Genomic DNA, 19,648 nt, shown 5'->3' with positions numbered 1-19,648 from the left:
TCCACCCAGCCTGCCGGGCCCCTCCCATAGCCTGAGCCCAGCTCGTGCGCACACTTTCGCTCAGACCCTCCCTCTGGGCCTCTGAGCTCCTCAAGGCGGTGCTCCCGCCCCGTGGCCTGTTCCGCCCTCGGTGCTTTTCCGCCTGCAAGTGCCTGGCCTGCAGGTGAGCATGCAGGTGTCTGGGCCACGGTGAGCAAACCAGAGCCCTACCTTGGTCGCGGTGGGAGGTTGAGGTAACCGTCTTAGCAGCGACGGTGTGTCTAAAACAGGCCAGGGACAGACAAAGCGGTGCCGAAGCCATCTGAAGCCTAGGCCGGCTCTCGATTCTGGAAATGAGCGAGGTACCCCGGGGGTGGGGGGGGCATAGCATCAGAATTCTAATGTCCTGGGGCCCCAGGATGGAGCAGAGGGGTGGCTGAGGCAAGTGCCTCTTCCCCCGGGGCCCGCCCAGAGGGTGCTGGTGTTCCGTTGGCTGGCTTCGGTGGGGATGCACCCTGTGTTCTCTGCTTGGGTGGTCAGATGTAGCAAATACAGATCTGGGACCGGCAGGTACTTTTCAGTATAGAAAGTACAAGTACTTCTAATGTAAGTACTCTTTAAGTAGAGGCGTGTCCCATGTAATATTTCGGACTTATTTATACTACAAGTTATTCATATATCCAAAATTTAAATTTAGCTGGGCATCCTGTATTTTGTGGGCAGCCACAAGCCCTGGCACAAATTGGGGTTTCTATTACTGTGAAAGATCAGGACGGCCAAGGGCTTGTCTCAGAAAGCCTCTCCTGGGAGCACCCTTGGGGAGGAAGTAGGGGCCCGAGCCCCGCAGGCAGGGCCTGGAGTGGCAGGTGGAGGGGCCAGGATGCTGCTGTGCCTGCCATGCTAGTCTTGGGGTATGTTCTGGACCCCTCAAGGTGACAGAGGTCCAGGGAGCAACTGGGTAGATGTGCCTGGGAAAGGGGCTGGGGAGAGAAGGTCAGGAACACAGATGCTGGCCGAGACCCTGTGGCCTGGGGGCGGCCAGAGCAGAGGTGAGCGCTAAGAGGGAAGAGAGATGAGGGGCCCCAGAGGAGAGGGGGCAGCCGTGAGGCAGGAAGAGCCCTGAGACAGGTGAGGGCTTCGGTCAGAAAGGAGGGGTCAACGTGTCACGTGCTGCTGAGGTCAAGCGAGGGCCAAGCCTGGTTCTGGACCACCAGAACAAACACCGGTCGTTGTCGCCCTTGGTAAGAAGGGGGTCAGTTGTGGGTGGGGAAGGCCTGAATGGAGGTTTCGTGGCGGGGAGTGGAGGTGGGGAGAGTCGGCACGGACAACTTGCAAGTTTAGTCTTGCGAGGTGAACAGCCGTCGCGGGGCTGGGACGTGGCTTTCCTGCGCATCTGAGGCACAGTCCATCAAGAGCACTTGCCGAGACTGTGTGTAAACATGACTCTCCGCTAAGCAGTGAACTGGAAATGAAGTATCTCCACGACAGCTTTTGTGTTTTCTGGGCTTGGTGTTGCCTTAGTGTCTCAGTGCTGTCTGCTGTTGTCACATCCTTACCTTCAAGTCACTCCTCTGTCCCTTGCCAGGCCCTTGCCCTCCTGCTCCCAGCCAGCTGGGCACTCCTACTGCCCACTGCCTGCCCTGAAGGGGTAGAGCCCCCGGTTTAGAGCCCTGCCTCCTAGACCTCGTGTCATTCTCCATGTTGCATGTCTTCAAGTATCTTCCTAGAAAACACTGTGGTAAGCGAACTTTCTGAGCTGGCCCGTCTGAAGACAGCTTTTGCTTGCGTGTTCAATTCATAGCCCTTCCTACCTCGGGGCCTTTGCACAGGCTGTCACCGCTCCATGGAGTTACCCACTTGGCCTCCTCCTTGACCTGTTCAGTCTTGAGTCCCTTACAGCACCTTCCTTTGGTTTGTTTGTCCCAGTGTCCATCTCTTTCATTAGTTTATTTCCTGCCCCTCCCTCACTGGATTGGGAAGCCTGAGGAGAACAAGGCTTTGTTCTTTTCAGGACCCAGTAGAGGGTGGGCACTCACTGAACCTGTGTGCAAGGGAAGGATGGGTGCTGGGGCATGAACTCTGGGTGAGGAGCTTGAGCAGTTTGGGTCCACCTGCCTCCAGCTGCTGGCAACCGCTGCCTGTCGGGAGCTTTGTTCCCTCCCCACCCAGGCAGCTCTGGGGACTGAAGGTCCACGCAGGGTGCTGGGCGGGCTTCACTCAGCACTCAGTCCCTTAGCTTGGGGCAATAATAATAATCACTATTGCGCCCCACCCCCTTTTCTCCTGGGGCAGCGCCTGTCAGTTGCACACGGACTTCCCATCTCGTCTGTTTTTCTCCTTTTTTTCTTCCTACCCCCTGGTCTTTTGGTTCACTTCCCTGGAGACCCCTTGGCCTTCCTCCAGCACTCCCACCCACCTCTGTCGCTTCCCAGGCCCCTGTACCTCTGACTGCCAGCGAAGCTTCAGACTCAGTCCCCAGTTCTCCCCCCGCAGGGAGGGACCGGCTGGCCCTTGCCACATCCTCAGAGGACGTGGGTCTGCCCCCAGATGGACCCAAGGGTCCCTTCACCTGGGGTGAGGACTATTCTGCTAATGCACCATCCGGTGTTTGGCGCCCTCCCCCTGCAGCTTTTGGAGTCCGGGAGGGGTCCTGCCCTGCCCCCCCCCCCTCACGCCCCACCTCCCTCGGGCCCCTGCCTAGCTCTGACTGCAGTGTCCAGACCCAAGGGGCTCGGGGTGGGACTGCGGGTGGTCGGGGCAGCCTTGGCGTTGCGGGTGGGGAGGAGACTCCGGGCAGCAGCAGCCAGAGGGGTGCCCGGGAAAATGGGCGGGGAGAACAGACTGGCCCGACTTCGCCGACCCTTGATTTCTTTGTCTCTGAAATGGGTTCCTCATGCGGGCAGAGGGCACACAGGGGGCACCCTCACGTCACCCGGGAGGAAACGGGCTCATTGGCGGGCCTGGGAGCACTCTGCAGCCTGTGCAGGCTTCCCTTTAAGGCCACCCCTACTCAGAGTGCTAAAGCCCAGGCCATGACGTCTCCAACACCTTCCAGGTGGCTGTCCCTCGGGTCCAGCTCTGCCCCTTGCAAGCTGAGTCTGGCTGCCTCCTCCCCACCTCGTCCCAGCACTCTGCAGGGCCCTCTAGACCAGGAAGCAGCAGCATTAGGCTAGTCAAGCCATTATGGCCCGCGGGGGGGTGGGGTGGGGTGGGGGGGGTGGGGTGGCTTTCAAGGACTTGGGCCACCAGGAGGGAGGAGCCTCTGCAGATGCAGAACTGAGGGGCCACCAGAATCAGGCTGAGTGGAAGTCCAGGTCCTTTTCTCCATTGGCTCTTGGGGGCCAGGGGAGGGGTAGCCTCAAGCCCAGGGTCTGGGGGTGAGGTGGGTTGGGTGGTAGCCAGCAAAGGCTGTGGCCCTACAGGGGCTGGGCCACTCTGCACCGAGGGACCTCTTCACACCAAGTCTGGGATCAGAGGTCAGGGACCAGGAGCTCCTGGACCCTGGACCCGGTCCTCCCTTCTCCTGGCCCCATCACAGCACAACAGTGTCCCCCAAATCCCTGATACGGTGTTCAAGGCTCAAGTCCCAAGCTCCACCACCCCTTCCTCTGAAGCCGCATCAGCTGCCCCTCTCCATTCCTTGTTCCCGCCCGGACCCCTTGCTAATGGTGCTGGCTTTGCAACACTTCTGCCATCCACCTGGGCAACCTCAGGACACCCTGGAGCCTGGTCCCCCGGTGGCTGGTCTGAGCTTCCGGCAGCACTCAGGCAGCACACGGAGGGATTTCTGAGTGGATCCGTGTGCTCCTGTGAGAGGCTCCATGACTCCACTTTCCTCTCCTGGAGGACAACCGCCAGACAAATCCTCGCATCTGGGAAACATGATGTGAGCTGGCTTCCCGTTTGCCCCCTCCCGCCACGGCCCTCGCATTGGCGATCCTGGCCTCCGACCAGTTCAGCTCCTGGGTGCAGGGTCCTCCCCACTCTGCGGGGGTCCCTTGGCATGACGCTGGCGAGGGCTAGTCCCCTTCCCTGCCTCTAGGTGGTCGTAGCGGCCTCGCTGGGCCCCAACGCAGGTCGAGGGTCCTTAGGCCTGGTGCCCTAGGTCTCGACTCCAACCCTGAGGGTGCCGTAAACTCAGCTCTAGGCTGCCCTGCGGGGTCACCGCGGGGAACGCGGGGCGACGCGGGAAAGGACGCGGGGAAGGGGAGCACAGTTGCAGGGGGGCTGGGTTCAAAGAGTTAGAGGGGGGATCTGGGACTACCTGTCCCGCACCCTCACCCTCACCAACCATCACACCCCCGGCCCGCAGCGCCGGCAGGCAGGTAGAGCTCGCGGGGACCGGGGAGACTCAGCAAGAACCACCCCCCCACCCCCCCCACCCCCGCCCCGCACCTGCACCGAGATCTTGGAGCGCATGCGCGGGCCGAGGAGGGCGGGGGGCCGGGCCGGGAGGGGTCCTGCGGGCCCAGCGCCCCCCGTGCCCGCTGCGGGAATTCGGTGTCGGAGCAGAAGGTTGCTGAGCTGCGCCCGGACGCGAGGGGCTGCGAGCGACCTGGGCATCAGCGCCTGCTCCGACCGCGCACCCGCGCGTCCAGCCCGTGTGGCCCCGGGCGCGGGTTCCCAGGGGCGCCAGGCCCGGGAAGCCGCGGCTCCGGTCCTCAGGGCCCCGGCCGGGCGTCGCATTCAGACAAAGGGGCAGGAGATGGAGATGGCTCCGTGACTGAGCCCGGCGGCCGAAGAGGAGGAGGACGCGGCGCTGCGGGCTCCAACGGCCCGGCCCCAGGACCCGACGCTCCCAGGCTCGCGCGGAGGGGTGGCGGCGCGGAGGTGCCGGGGCCGGGCGGGAGGAGCCCCGCCAGGAGCCCCGAGGAGCGCCCCCTCCGGGCCGGGAACCCCGGCCGCGCGCTCGCTCGTCCCCGGCCACCTCGCGGGGCTCGGCCGCTCCGTCGTGCCCCGGGCTGCCCCGCGCCGCCCCCGCCCAGGCGCACTCCCGCCGGCCGCCCGCACCGGCCGCGGCGCAGCGCCCAAGTGTGCCATCGGGCGGGCGCGGAGGCGGTGTCTGCTCCCACCCCCGAGATCACATGGTGACCCTCGGCAGCCAATGCAGTGGACGCTAGGACCCTGCGGGACCCCGGGCGCCGCGACTGCACCGGCGCCGCTGCATTATAAATACTTCTCCAAAATGCGGCGCAGCTCCCTGCGCGCGCCCCGGCCGCCCGCCGCCTCCGCCCCGCGCCCCTGAGCCTCCGCCGCCGCCGCCGCCGCCACCGCCGCCACCGCCGCCGCCGCCGCCGCCGCCGCCGCCGCCGGTCCGAGGGCGCCGCGCCCTTGCCCTGGGCCCGGGCTGTGCCCGCCCGCAGCCCGGCCCGCGTCCCCGCGCTGCGCCGCCCGGCCGGGTGCATGCATTGTGGGCCTCCCGACATGGTCTGCGAGACGAAGATCGTGGCCGCCGAGGACCATGAGGCGCTGCCGGGGGCCAAGAAGGACGCGCTGCTCGCCGCCGCCGGCGCCATGTGGCCCCCGCTGCCCGCCGCGCCCGGGCCGGCCGCCGCGCCCGCCGCGCCCCCTCCCGCGCCCGGCCCCCAGCCCCGCGGCGGCGCGGGGGGCGCGGGGCCGCCGGGGGGGCGCGGCGTGTACATCCGCGAGTTCCGCGCGGCCGAGCAGGAGGCGGCGCGCCGCATCTTCTACGACGGCATCATGGAGCGCATCCCCAACACGGCCTTCCGCGGCCTGCGGCAGCACCCGCGCACGCAGCTGCTCTACGCCCTGCTGGCCGGTCAGTGCGCGGGGGACCCCGCCGCGCTCCGCCTGCCGCAGTCCGCGCCCGCCCGCCCCCCTCACCCCCGGGGACAGACGCACAGGACCCCCCCGAGCCCCGCTCGCCCCCACCGCGGGGCCCGGCCCCGGGAGGGAAGCCCACCCCTCAGGCCCCCTCATGCCCTCTCGCACGCGCACGGACGCGCACCCGCACGCCATCGGCTTTCTGCGGTGGCCTGGGGCGAGGTGGCCCCCGGCGGCGGCGGCGGCGGCGGCGGCGTCCGGGCTCTTGGCCAAGGCGCGCCGGGTGGGGGCGTGGGAACGAGCGCCGGCGGAGGGTAGGGGGCCGCGGGCGGGGGAGAGGGCGGGGGAGAGCCGGGGTCTCCACCTGCGTCCCCTCTCGGCCCGGCCCCGCCTCTCCGGTCCCGTCCGCGGTCATCCCGGGTGGGGGCGGGGTGGCGGCAGGTAGCGCCCGCTGCTGAGGCTCCGCGCCTGGCGCGTGTAACTATATATAATCCGCGGGGCGGGGGAGGCTGCCTCGGCGGCTCCAAGTGCTAATTTATGAGGGGAAGACAGCCAGCTCCCCCGGGTGCCGGGGGAGGGTGAGTACCGAGGAGGCAGAGCGAGGGGGCCGGGGGGTGGGGGAGGCAGCCCCCGCAGGGGCTTTGAGGCCTTTTCCATGGAGCCCCGGAGGGCGGTTGCCCCCATTTCACAGATGAGCTTGAGGCCGGGGGTGGTTGCTCTCCCAAGGTCACGCAGCAAAAGTGACTTTCACTGCAGGCGCGTCTGTCTCCTGGCAGCCTAGATGGGTCTGGAAACCATCTCGGGCTTCCCTCCCTCATCCCCCCACCCTCACCTCAGAACACTGGGGGGCTGGCCCTGGGGCCCTCTGCCGGAAGGTGCCCCCTGCGACTCCCCGAGTTTACAAGGTGGGACAGCCTGTCCGAGCCTCGCTCGAGTGCGCAGGGGTGTGTGCACGGCCGCTGCCACATGGGGGCCACATGGGCGGTGGGCACGGGCCACGAGGAGCCCCGCCTGGGGGGCTCTTCCTGCCAGCCATGCAAGGCGGCTGCCCAGAAGCCGCCGCTGTGCTCAGAGCGGTTAGAGATCCCGTGATGTGATGTCAGGTTACCGAACGGCGCGTCCTGACGGTGGGAAGTTTGCCGCGAGGGAAGAGAGGGAGAGGCCGGCAGGCCGACCCGCTGCTCCCGCGGAGAAGCGGCCGCGGCGTGCTGGGCACATGTGCCCGGCTGGCTTGTTTAGCAGGGAGCTGCGAGGGGGGGGGGGTGGTGTCTTCTCTCCCCCAGCCCGGGTCGCCCGCTCCGCCCGCTGCTCACCGGGGCCCCCCTCTCCCCGCAGTGCTGTGTTTTGCCCTGACCCGCTCGCTGCTGCTGACGTGCCTGGTGCCGGCGGGGCTGCTGGGCCTGCGTTACTACTACAGCCGGAAGGTGGTCCTCGCCTACCTGGACTGCGCTCTGCACACGGACATGGCCGACATCGAGCAGTACTACATGAAGCCCCCCGGTGAGTCGCGTGTCTCCGGCCCCTTCCTCGCCCCTCCCACCGCCCCTCCTTCCGGCGGGGCCACCCTCACGCTGCCAGCCGCCCGGGGACTGGCCTGGGGGGACGGACCGGGCCTGGGCGGGCCTGGGCTGGCGCATCCGGGGCCCCGAGTCTTCTGAGCGAGTCTTCTGAGCGAGGGCTCTGGCGGGGGGGGGGGGGGGGGTTGGGGGCGCAGCGGGCCGGCGAGGGCTGGGGGAGGCAGAGCTAGGTCCTTGGTGCCGAAGCAAGGCCCCTGAGCGTCGGCACAGACCCCAGGCCTCTGTCCTGTGTCCCGTGGGGGCTGGTGCGTGTGTCCTGAGCCGGCCCTGGGCAGCGCTGCCTTCCGGATGCCCTTTCCCCGGTGCCTGCTGCTCAGAGCGGGTGGGATCTCTCTCACCTCTCCTCGGGCCCCTCTGCTGTGCTTTGCTGGATCTTGGGCTGGCCTGGAGCGGTCAGGGCCCTGGCGGAGGGGGACCTCATGGTGGCGAGAAGGTTCTCCGTGGGGTCGCTGAGGGCTGTGAGCCCTGCAAGAGCGGGGGTTTTCAGTCTCGCCCCCACTTCTGGTTTCTGGGCCAGTTAGTGAGGCAGAGGGTCTTGCCCCAGCCCCCGGGCTTCTGTAGAAGGAGGGCCTGGGTCTGGTCTAGAAGGGTCTGCAGCCCTTGGGGGCTGTCCTCTGTCCTCCAGGCTGGTCCTGAGGCAGGCTGGGTCCTGGGAGGCAGGGCCACATGTTTTTCTCCATGTCCTGAGCTAGCTGGAGGAGGGAGCCTGCATCTCAGCCCTCTGGGGTGTTGGGGTCTCCCAGGTGCCGGAGGGTTCCTAGGCTGAGGAGAGGGGACCGTGTGGCCCGAACGGTTGGTGAGCTCTAGGGAGGAGCTGCGGGTCACGGGGACAAGAGCAGCAAGGCTTCCGGAGCAAGGGTGCCCCACCTTGGCACCACCAGGCCCTGGCCCGCCAGCCCCAGCCTGTGGTGCCCTGTCCTGCCCTGTCCCCACCCCCCTTCCCAGCCCTTCGGCACCTTCGGCTTTCCTGGCCCCTTTCCTCAGCTTGAACTCAGCATCTTCTCGGCCTCCACGGAGTCCTAGCTTCTGCAGAAGGGCAAAGCCCACCTAGCTGGTGCCAAGGCCCAGGCCGCAGGAGCAGATCGGGGCTCAGGCTAGGAGCTGGGAGGACCCTGCTGTCGGCCCTGCTCTTTCTGGGCCATGGTCTCCCTGGGTGTGAGTGCAGGGTGTGCCCTGCTCCCCCCGGAGACGTCCAGCAGGTTGCAGGAAGGGGCCCCGGGGGCAGGGAGGCTAGCCGACGGGGCCGTGCGGCTCGGGGTACGGGGAGACTTGGTCTGGCCTGGGTGTGTGGGGGGAGCCAGAAACCCTGATGGTGGGCAGGCCGGCTGGTAGGGGTCCATCAGGGCGGGGGGCCCTCGGCCGTTCCTGAGCTCTGGCTACAGGCCAGGTGTCAGTATGGCAGGGAAGGAGACGGGAGACCCTGTGGCCAAGCTGACGGGCCGATGGCGGCCTGCTGGCAGACAAGACAGTGGGGGACCCTTGGGGGTCAGGCAAAGGGGTGAGATCTCTGGGCAGGGTCAGGTGCAGAACCTTCCTGGGGGGAGAGTTTGGCTACTCAAGGGGAGAAGGTGGGGGTGGTTGGTGGAAGACCTGGCCACAGGCAGGGCGCGTGCAGGTGGGGCTGCTCAGAGTGGACACCCCTGGCGGTCAGCCCCTGCCTCCTGTGGCGTCTGGGCTGGCGGTCAGCAGAGGTGACCAGGCGGGCTCTGTGGCCCGTGCTCTGCAGGCCTTCTCCTCCCAGTTGATTGTCTCTCCTCTCGCTTCTTCCCTCATCCCCCTTCGGCCTTTGTCCTCCTCTTCCCGCCCTGCGTGGGGCTGTGATTGGTCCAGGCCATGGGTGGGGACAGCTGGCCCGGCCACTGGGTCGCTGCCCAGGAGAGGCCAGGGTCAGCGGGGAGCGTGCAGTGGTGCCCACATCCATCCATCCCGGTTTCCCGCTTGGACCTTCTCCTGAGCCTACCGAGGATCTGCTTCTGTGTCCTGATCCAAGCAGGTCACGGGGCTCCCAGGCTCTGCAGCTCCCAACCCAGGAGAGTGGAGGCCACAGAGCTGGCGGGGCCTGAGGCCTCTGAGACCTCCTGAGGCCCCCCGGGGGCATGGCTCCCAGAGGGGTCCCGCTGCCCTGGCCTGTCCCCCCAGGCTCCCTGAGGTCCCCATTGTAGGGGTGCTTCCGGATGTACCCCCACGGCACCTGCCTCTCCCCAGCTGCCTGCTGTGGACACACGGCAGCCAGCGTGCAGAGTCCCAAGGGGCTGGGGGCCAGGGCAGGTCAGCTGCACCTGTGGCCTGTCCGTGGCCATCCGCCGCCATCCAGGAATTCGTTCTGGGGGTGGCCAGGCAGAGGAGGGCTGTGTTTGGCCGAGGCCCGCCCAGCTCTTGGTCTCTGGGGGAGGGGCTCGGGCCCAGGGCCGCAGCGGGCAGCGGGCAGGCCGGGCCCGGCCCTTTCCACTCGGAGGGGGCTCTGGAGGGGCAGCCGTGTCACCCAGCAGCTCTGACTGCCCTGTCCCTGCAGGCTCCTGCTTCTGGGTGGCCGTGCTGGATGGCAACGTGGTGGGCATCGTGGCGGCGCGGGCCCACGAGGCAGACAACACGGTGGAGCTGCTGCGCATGTCCGTGGACTCGCGTTTCCGTGGCAAGGGCATCGCCAAGGCGCTGGGCCGCAAGGTGCTGGAGTTCGCTCTGGTGCACAACTACTCGGCGGTGGTGTTGGGCACGACGGCCGTCAAGGTGGCCGCACACAGGCTGTACGAGTCGCTGGGCTTCAGACACATGGGCTCGAGTGACCACTACGTGCTGCCCGGCATGACCCTGTCGCTGGCCGAGCGCCTCTTCTTCCAGGTCCGCTACCACCGCTACCGCCTGCAGCTGCGCGAGGAGTGACCGCGTCCCGCCTGCCCGCCCACCTGCCGCCCCGGCCGCCCCGTCCGCCTGTGCCCGCCTGCCCACCGCCCGGGCCCGCTTCCAGACGCTCACCTTGGCGTTCGTGTTGGGTTTTCCCTTTTCGACATCACGCGGTTCTCTGGCTGGTTCTCCGGGGCCGTGGGGCTGTCGCTCGTCTGTGACACTTTTGGGGCTGGGTTGTTCGCAGCCACGGCCCCTCGCGCTCTCCGGCCTTCCGGGGCCGCACCCTGAAGAGTGACAGCATGGACTGCCACGCGTCCACACGGCTGCTTGGCCTGCTCGAGGGGCCTCTTCCCGCCCGCCGCCATCAGGGCAGGCGCAGCCTGGCCCACCAAGCACAGGACCTCCTCGACGAGGCCCCCCCCACCCCCGCCCAGCAGACCCCTGGCCACCAGCCAGGCTATGGCTCAGCTGTCGGCTCCCGGGAGGCGTGGCCTGCTGGTCCGGCCGGCCGCTGCCCCACGGGGCACGGAGCTAGCCGCGGGTCCCGCTTTGCTCTGTGCATGCTGAGGACACGGCCTGGCTGCAGCATGCCGCATGCCCCACGGCCTCCCGCCCTGCTGCCCTGCTCAGACTGGGCCTAGACTGGTGAGCGCCCCCTGCCCGGCCTTTGAGCTAGCCACGGCAGCCCGCCTGCCCTGGGGGGGGGGGGAGGGGGGCGTGCCTATCTCTCGCCGCCCCTCGCTCCACCCAGCCCAGCTTTGCTTTGACATGGAGTCACATTTCTTTCCTTTTGGTCCCTGCCCCTCCCCTCCCTGCCCCAGCTTTGCTGACTGGCACCCTCACCCACGTGGGGTTCCCGTAGCAACCTGTCGCACAGCCTGGTCGGGGTCCTTCAGTGGAGCAGGGTGGGGAGGCAGTCACGTGGTCGCCTCTCCCCAGTGCCAGCTAGAGTACGGTGGCCTTCCCCAGACCTCCCCGAGGACCGCCCTGCCTCACGGCTGCTGGGTTCTGCCCTGTGAGTCTTACTTTACTCAGCCAGGCCGCTGCCAACACCACTGAGCCCACAGCTTCTCCCAGCCTGAAACCGACCTGTTTTTTAATAAGTTATTTAGACAGAATAGCACTCTGCATGACTTTGATTCTTGGGACAAAATGGTAGTTTATACCTTCACGCACACACACACACACACACACACACACCCGTCTAGAATATGCACTACTTCTGGCCCAGTTTGGTGGGGGTGGGTGGCCGGGTGGGTGGAGGGTTTCAGATTTTGAAATCTGGAGGGAGAACCCTGACTTAGCATTCTTTCCCCCTAAAGAGCATTCCTGGTTTGTGGGGAGGTTCTGGGCTGCCCTGTCCAGCCTTGGCTCATAGGACTGAACTCAGGATGGCAGCAGGTTTCCCCCGATGCCTTTGGGAGGAGCGAGCGCTGTCTGCCTTGGCTGGGGGGGGGGGAGGGTGGTACCGGCGTGCCTGTGCCCCCCCCCCCCCCCCCGCCTCTCCCTCTCAGGTGGGAGGTGGCTGTCAGGCGTGGGGTAGCCTGGACGGGGGAGGAAAGGGGAGGATGGCCGGGCCCACTTGTCCAGCTTGTGAGTCTGGACCCGGCCGTGGGGGCAGGAGGGGCATGAATACAGCCACCGAGGCCCCTCTACTTGGTGGGGTGAGGAGCGGGGGTGGCAGGCACAGTGGGCCGCTGAGCTCGGTCCCGTGTGCGGGACACAGAGGGGACGTTCTTAAAAAGGCACTCCGGAAATCAGCAGATGGGTAAAACGAGCCCAGTTTCCCGAGGGGCCTTTTGTGCCTCAGCAATCGAGATATTTGCAGAACATTGTACAGACCCCGCTGTCCCCTGTACATTTCTCCCTGGTGGCGTCCAGTCCCTGCTTGGGGATGGGAGTTTTGTAGACTGTACAGAAATCGGCACCCTATTTTCTTGCAGCTCTCAGATTTTGTTAATCTGGATTATACAGACAGACGTAAAGTGTTTTAGCAAAATGGAAAACAAACAGTTGTGCCTTTTTCCTCTTTTTGTTCGGATTGGTTTGGGCTTGGGGCGGCCTCAGTTGGCGTGGGGCGTGGCGGGGGCCGAGGCTGGGCTGAGGCCTGGCCGGGCAGGAAGGGCAGGTGGGGGCCGCGTGGGGTCAGCATGGTGGGTTGTGTCTTGTCAGTGGCAGCTTGGGGATGCTGCCAGCTTCCATTGATCCTGTGCCTTTGGAGCCTCTGGTCCCTGCTGTCGGGACTTGTGGGGTGGGTGGGGGCCGCTGGAGCCCCGGTGGGGCTGGGGCTCCGGAGCTGCTGGCATCTGGTTGACCCTGACCACAGTACGTCACTGGGGTTGCTCCTGGGCAGAGGCGTGGCCCTCCGCTGCCCTGCTGGCCTCTGTCCGTCTGTGTGGGGTCTGTGGGCTGGGTGGGCTGTGGTGTCTTTCCCAGGTGGACGACCCAGAGGGTAGGGACACTGGCTGGACTCCGCACCTTTCTTTACTGCCCTTCCACTGCCACCAGGACTTGGGAGAGACGCTGGGGGTGGGGGGGCGGGCATGACAGGGTGGCCGTGTGTCTGGAGCCCAGATGCCCAGCTGCTGTGGGCACAGGCACCTGTGTGCTCAGCAGGCTGGGTGCCCCCCATGCCTGGGACAGGGCCTTCGCCTGGCCAGCGTGCGGTGCAGCGGGGCCCGAGGATCACCGGGGGAGCAGATCCCCCGTCTGTCCCCTGGGCCACGCTGGTGGAGGATGCCTGTCTGTGGCTCGCCACCTCCCGCCAGCCTGGGAGCTAGCCGCTCCACAAACGTGCACTGAGATGTGAATTTTATACATTTGTAGAAATTCTGACGTTACTTCTACCTCTGTGAAGCATCTTCCTGGGACCCTGCTCCGTCTCCCTGCTGGCCTCCTAGGCCTCCCCCAGGGGTGCCTGCCGAGGCCCAGGAAAAGCCAGCCCCCAGGCTTGGCACCCGTGCTCAGGAGACAGGGCTCCCAGGACTTTTGGAAGCCTCTGTTTTTGGACTGGAAAGCAGGAGGTGGAGTGTTCCAGAATGTCTTTGTTAGATGAGCCTGAGACATAGACCTGATGGGTAGCTCCCGGCAGTGGGATTCGGGGCAGGTGAGGGCTCTGGCACCTTGGACTGGCCTGGAGCCGCCAGAGTCCTGGCGGGGGGCCCACTGCCCAGGTTTGGGGTCTGCAGACAGCTGGCCCCTGGGGGTGGTGGCTAGAGCGAGTGCACGTACTGAGGCCAGCCGCCTGGAGGCCCCTGGTGACGTCTCTCACCTTTCATCTGTACCCGTGTCCAGCCTGGCCTCCCACTGCTGCCCTTGGGTGAATGGGGCAGAGACGCGGGGCCAGCCTGCCCCCAGGGAGTCGGAGGTCCGGCTCTGGGAGACAGGCCTGAGCTGGGAGGCCCTACAACCCAACCTGCCCGAGGCCCGAGGTCTGTGGGCGGCCCCCAGCCTGCCCCCGGCATCCTTCCTCACAGAAGGCCTTCAGAGGGGACAGGCTGGGGGACGCTCCTCAGATGGCTTTCTTGAGTATCTGGCGAGCGCTTGGGAGGCTCCCTGGGCCACAAGGGGAGTGACTGCCCCTGCCTGCCCTGGCAGTGGCTGGCAGATGTGGCCCTGAGCCGAGGCCCTTGCCGTGGCGGGTCCGGGGCCGGAGCTGGGCAGCTGCCCTGAGGCAGCCTTCCTGTGGGTGTCCAGGGAGTGGCTGGGCGGTGGCCCCTGAACCTCGGGAACCCACCACCCTCCCCAGCGAGGTGGGCGGTGTCGCTCCTGTGTCTGTTTGAAGCTGCTTCAGTGAATGTGTTTTGGCCATGGCCTGTGTCCCTGGTCTCCTGGTCCTTTGGTGGAGGCGTTAGGGCGTGTGTTCTAGGCTGGGTGTGGGGCAGATCCTGGAACGTTTGCTCCGTGGTGCTGACGATAGGCTTCCAGCAGTGCTGTGAGTGGGGCGGCCCGGGGCCTGGGGTGCGGGAGGGGAGCCCCGGCCTACCGTTGTTGGATGTATTGTTTTTTTAACAGCAATAATTAGCCATTTTGAAGATGGAGTGTGTCTGGTGTGTGTGCCTGTGTGGCTGTGTGTGTGCATGGTGTGCGTGTGCACACGTGTATGTGTGCCTGTGTGTATGCACACGTGTGCCCACCATATGTGCACGGGCATGTCTGTGCCTGTGTGTGGACGTGCATGTGTGTGCACACGTGTGCAAGGGTGTGGTGCCGGGGAGGGAGGCTTGTAGCCGAGGACCTCCCATTCCAGCCTGGACAGGCTGGCCCCAAGCCCTGTGCCGAGCAGCGGGGTCCTGGCAGGTGGCCGCATCCACGGCTCGGCGCTGGGCCCTCTCCCTCCCCCTGGGCCTTCCCCAGGGCCCAGCGGACCTTGAATGTAGTGTCCCCTTCCCCCCCCTGTGGACGGCACTGGATGGGCCTGTGTGAAGCAGGGGCGACCCAGGATGAGCCTTTGCCTGCGTCTCTGGGTGTGCGGGGAGAGTGGCAGGGTGGACACTCAGCCACACGAGCTGTGATCAGAGCTGATAACATGGCGTCACCTTGGCCAGGCTGTTTGACCACAACTGCCGTGGACACTGTGTCTCTGGGGGCACAGAGCCCAGACCATTTCATGGTGGCTGGTTGCACTTCCTGTGGTTTACTGTTTATGGGTCCACGACCGTGGCAACTTCCCTGAGACCCCAGGATGCGCCAAAACAGCCCTTGAGAGGGCCCGGAGGGGCAGCCGGCCAAGTTCCAGAGGAGACAGGCTGCTGGGCCAGGGGCGGGTGGGGGGTCCCAGGCCTCCTGTGGGCGTGTGAGCAGCAGGAGGGGTGGGGAGTGCTGTGGCCCCTCCACCTACGTGGCCCCCGATGCTGCTGTTTCTCAATAAAAACCAGACTTGACGGAACTGGGCTCCTGTGCTTTCTTGAGGGGCCCGCTTGGCACTTCGCCAGGAAAGGCTGCTTTTTCTGGAGATGCCGGACTGCTCCTTGGGGGTTGGGGCAGGTGCTGGGTGACCTTGGGAGGCGAGGCCGCTGGCCCTGTGCTGGCTGCCCTGCGCAGGGCTCCACCGCAGGCCCGGGCATCCTCCTGCCCACGTGGGGCCTCTAAGGAGTGACTGCGCTCTGAGGGGCAGTGGGAACTGTGGGGCCAGGCCACGGCATCAGGCCCACTCCCTCCTGGTGTAAGGGAGGGAGTCCAGTCCCAGCAAAGGGGTAAGGAGGGGGCTCAGGGACACTGAGGTGCTCCCCAGCCCCAGACAGTTCACCGTGGTGGGCCTCCCCTTGGTGGGAGGAGCGACCTTGGCTGTCCCCGTACCCAGGGTCTCCCCTCCTGCCACAGGCCCTCCGGCCAGCTAAGTTGAAGCCGGCGTCTAGGGTTCCGAAGCCAGAGGATGCCAGCTGCCTTGGGCAGCATGCTCTGGCCCTTGCCGGCCCAGGGGCACGAGGCGTGTTTGGACGTCAGCCTGAACTCAGTCATTTCCTCTCAGACATCTGTGTGAAGCCCCGCGGTGGCCGTGCCTCTGAGGTGACACCATAGAGACAGGCCACCAGAGGCGTGGCCATCCCTGTGTGCACGTGGGCACATGGACATACCACACACCCCCACGGCCGGCATGGAGGGGCCCAGCGGCAATTCCCCACCATCTCCGGATTCTGGAATGTTCCATCACGCAGCAGTCAGGACTGGCCACACAGATCCTCGCACTTGCACACTCCGTGGAAACAGTGATGATATGTTGAAGCCATGGGAAAAATGGGCCTGGGCACAGCAGAAAAGGGGTGCCGTGTGTGGTGGGCTGTGCAAAAGGGGCGGCGTGGAGACCCCGGTCACCATTTAAATGAGCAGCTCACACATGGGAGGGGAGGCCCCCGGGGGTGCCAGGGTGGTCTGGCAACGGGACCCCAGGGGCACATTTCCAGGGGCTGTGACGTAGAGGCAGCAGAGCAGGGGAGCAGTTAGACCTGGTGTTTGCTAGCCAGGTGGGCTTGTACAATGATGTGACCTTTCTGTGCTTCAGTTTCCCCACTGTAAAGGGGCACCTCTGTCACCGCCCACTGTGAGGCTGTTGGGGTGCGTGGTCTGGGCTCTTCTTGGCACTTGGGGGGGGGAATCTGAGGAAACCGCTTCTGGAGGAGACTCAGGGGAGCTGGCCGGCAGGAGCCCCGTGGGGAGGCGGTGGGGCCCGGGAGCGTGACTCCAGAGGCCCCGCCGGCCCGGCTGGGCTCTTGGAGACACAGGAGCCTGCACATGGGCCCCTCTGGCCTCCAGAGGAGCCTGTCGTGAACACCAGCCCAGTGCCCGCGGTGCTGTGTTCTCTGTGCGGTGCAGCTGCCGTCTCGGCGGCCCCGGGAGGCTCAGAGAGCCGGCAGGGAGGGCACCACCGAGAAGCTGTGGCCCTGGAGAAGCCCACCCCCAGGCTCCATGGGAGCAGGGGCTGGGAGGGCCTGCGGTGAGCCAGGCAGGGCCACGTGTCAGGCACTCAGCCCTGGGTCTGGCTGAGGGCTGTGGACAGGCATTTCCCATCCCTGGGAGGAATTCGGCCGGCTTTGAAAAGGCCTTTACTCCAGGGGACAACCGGGGGGGGTGAGCGTGGCCCCCTCCACAGCCTGCTCTGGCCGTGACGCCAGTACAAAGTGCCCCGTGCTGACCTTGGGGACGGCCACACGACGGGCTGGTGGAAACCAGTTCTCTCCTCCCACTGTTGCCTGGGGCCACAGACAAAATGAAGGGGAAAAATGCACACACCGGGGGAAGCTGCTGGCACAGGGGCTGGCGGTGGCTGGGTGGTTGCTTGGAGACTCCGCGGGACGTGGGCTGGGCCGAGGGCCCGGGGCCTCCCGCAGTGGCGCCAGGTGTCCCCACGAGTGGCCGGCACTCAGGCTCACCTTCAGGGGCATCTGTGGGCAGCAGCCAGAGTTGGGTGCCAGGCCCAGGCCAGCCCTCCGAGGCCAGTTCCCAAGCCTACGACGCAGGCGGACATGGGCCACACCTGCCCGAAGACAGGATCAGAACACGCGCCACGGTGCCTGGAGAGATGCCCGTGCACACACGCTCACAGTGACAGGCAGACGGGCCGCATCCACCCCCGTGTCGTACTACCTCGACCTTGGCTGTGCATCTCACCTGGCCTGCTGGGGCCCCTGGGCCAGGGAGCAGGCCTGTGGGGGCTGGGCCAGGCCAGGCACTCCCTTTGCTCACCACTTCAGGGTCCCCGCTCCCTGGGGATCAGCTGGTTCTGAGAGAGCTTGATGGGGGGCCTGGAGGGCCCTCGGGGACCCCAACCCCGGGTGGGACCTTGCCAAGGCCCTCAACGGTGGCTCAACAGCTCCTTCCTGACAGGAAGGATGGGGGCTGCCCACGGCTGCCATCGCCTGCCACCTGCTGGTCTACAGGTGGGGTGGGGTAGGGCTTCCTGGGCCTCCGGGGACCATGGGGAAGGTGGGGGAGGGCAGCGCTGTGGGGGCTCAGGTGCGGTGGGTGGGCCCAGCCCTCCGTCCCGGCCCTCCTGCCCCTTCGGCTGGACTGTCCTCTCCCATCGGGGAGGAGCCTGGCAGCATCGTGTGGCACCTGCCTGGCCCGACTCACCTGCAGGTGCAGCTCCAAGGCCTGCACGTGCCGCAGGGGCTCCATGGTGCCCCTGGCAAGAGCTGGAACAAAGGGAAAGAGGAGAGAGGCAGCCCCAAGCCGCCTGGGCAGGGACAGGGCCATGGGAAGGCTCAGGCCCAGCCCTGCCCTGGCCCCCAGGCTCCTCAGTTATTTCCTGGGTCCACGTGGCCACCTGCGCTAGTAGGTCTGACAGCCCTTGGCTGGTCCCATCTCCCACTGGCCACATCCGTGGCACAGGCTCAAAGACACCGTCACTGCACCGACCATGGGTCCCTGGGGCAAAAGCGCCCTCCAGGCTGTAGAACGGCTTCTCTGCTGCCGACCTCAGCCAGTGGGGGTCTGGCCAGGGGGGGCAAGTGCCGTGCCAGGGCCTCCAGTTCTGTCAAGAGGCTCTGGGGCTGGGAGGAGGAAGGATCAGAGGGCAACTCTGGCTGCAGCTGCTGGGGCAGGAGGGCCCACGCTCCCCGCCAAATTCCCTGTGGATGTCCACATAATGGTAGAGCCTGTGGGGGCAGTTCTTGGTGCTGGTGGCCTGGCCCTGCCATGTGGCCTGGGTCAGCACGGGACACCTGCCCTCCAGCCCTGAGAAAGGGGGTGGCCCAGGCGGGGAGGGGTCAGCTGGTTTAGTGTTTCTCAGAGTTTGGTCTGAAGTTTTTTGTCCCTTGGATCAATAAATATTTCATTCCATCCTACAAAGTTATCTGAAATTTTCAGTACAAAGATTGTGACAGAAAGACCCTAGGAATGGGTGGGAGGTGCCTTGTTCTGTCTCTGCTGTGACTCAGGGGTTAGCTGGCCATCTCCCTGGGGAACCAGTCTCTGGGTGCCTGAAGCGGGTCAGCACTTATTTGAAGGCAGTGGCCTTGTCTCCTCTGTGCTGTGCAGAGAGGACACTGGTGGTGCTGGAAGGCAGGGAGCCGGGGCAGAGGCTGCTGGTGTAGGGCTGTTGGGTCCCTGGGAGGGCAGCGTGGCACCCAGCCCCTCTGACCTGGCATGCACATTGGGAGCCCTGCGGTGTGGCCACGGCCACCCTGGGGGAGCTTCAGGAGTGCTCAGGTGCTTCTTAAGGGCAGGAGGTGGGATCTCGCCCCTCAGCCTATTGGGGAAATACTGACTGTGCAGAGAACCTCTCCACTGAAGGACGGAGTTTCCTCTGTTGGACGGAGCCAGGATGGGGCATGTCCAGGCCTTTCACGAGTCCCTCAGTTAGGCTCACGCTCTGCCTGCTAGGGTACAGGCGAGTGACGGGCGCCATGAGGCAGAAAGTGGCCCTGAGTCCCCACAAGGGGCAGCTGCTGTAGTTGTCCCTGAACTAAAAGCAGCCATGTGCCGTCCAGGCCTGCCCGCACACGCTGGGACCTGTGGATCTTCCACCTCAAATAACAGCTCGTCGTGGATCTGGGCGACCAACCTGGGAGACTCGGCAGGGGTGGGGTGGGGGAATCACCCTGAGATGTGGCGTCTGGATACCAAGCTTCATGCCGCGATGGGACACACGGGGCGCCATGGAAGGACGTGACTTGTGGGAGCAGGAAGACCTAGCCAGCTCCTGCTGCCTGCGGTCACCTGCCTGTCACCAGCACAGTCCCCGGGGAAGAGGCGGGGCACAGGTTAGAGGTGACCCCGGCTCCCCTGCTCCTGCCTTTGGTTCCCATCACGGGGGGTCCCTGGGACACCTGGCCAGGCCTGGCCACACCCTTCTTTCCGTAGAGTCGAGGCTCTGCTTGTGGGTCCTCACAAGGAGGCCGCCTACGATCTGGGCACCTTGCCGCCGCCCCTGCCCCGAGACCTCCCTTCCCCCCACTTGGCCTGGGGGCTGAGCCCCATGGATCCCATTGCCCAGAGGGGCCAGGGCTCGCTCCGAGCTCCCTGCA

General features: G+C 66.0%; 2 protein-coding genes across 2 annotated transcripts in view; one reads left to right on the top strand and one right to left on the bottom strand.

The window, feature by feature from the left end:
• The first annotated feature begins 5,380 nt into the window (after positions 1-5,380).
• Positions 5,381-12,194, top strand: NAT8L (N-acetyltransferase 8 like). The gene is made up of 3 exons (XM_058723211.1): positions 5,381-5,758; positions 7,099-7,263; positions 9,853-12,194. The coding sequence occupies exons 1-3, from the start codon at positions 5,383-5,385 to the stop codon at positions 10,218-10,220; spliced, it is 909 nt and encodes a 302-aa protein (XP_058579194.1). The 5' UTR covers positions 5,381-5,382; the 3' UTR covers positions 10,221-12,194.
• A 4,433-nt stretch (positions 12,195-16,627) lies between these two features.
• The window catches only part of POLN (DNA polymerase nu), a 154,586-nt gene continuing 151,565 nt past the window's right edge, over positions 16,628-19,648 (bottom strand). Inside the window, 3 exon segments of the mRNA XM_058723346.1 lie at positions 16,628-17,065; positions 17,754-17,815; positions 19,118-19,185. Coding sequence (XP_058579329.1) covers positions 16,727-17,065; positions 17,754-17,815; positions 19,118-19,185 — 469 coding nt within the window. The 3' untranslated portion in view covers positions 16,628-16,726.

The sequence above is a fragment of the Neofelis nebulosa genome, chromosome 3, assembly GCF_028018385.1.
Source record: "Neofelis nebulosa isolate mNeoNeb1 chromosome 3, mNeoNeb1.pri, whole genome shotgun sequence".
In the NCBI taxonomy this organism is placed as follows: domain Eukaryota; kingdom Metazoa; phylum Chordata; class Mammalia; order Carnivora; family Felidae; genus Neofelis; species Neofelis nebulosa.
This window is presented reverse-complemented; position numbering and strand designations above follow the sequence as displayed.

Excerpts from the sequence above, each read along its gene's own strand:
- NAT8L (XM_058723211.1), top strand. The coding sequence starts at position 5,383 with ATGCATTGTGGGCCTCCCGACATGGTCTGCGAGACGAAGATCGTGGCC. Across the intron at positions 5,759-7,098 it reads GCTCTACGCCCTGCTGGCCG|TGCTGTGTTTTGCCCTGACC; the intron begins GTCAGTGCGCGG and ends CTCTCCCCGCAG. Across the intron at positions 7,264-9,852 it reads GTACTACATGAAGCCCCCCG|GCTCCTGCTTCTGGGTGGCC; the intron begins GTGAGTCGCGTG and ends CTGTCCCTGCAG.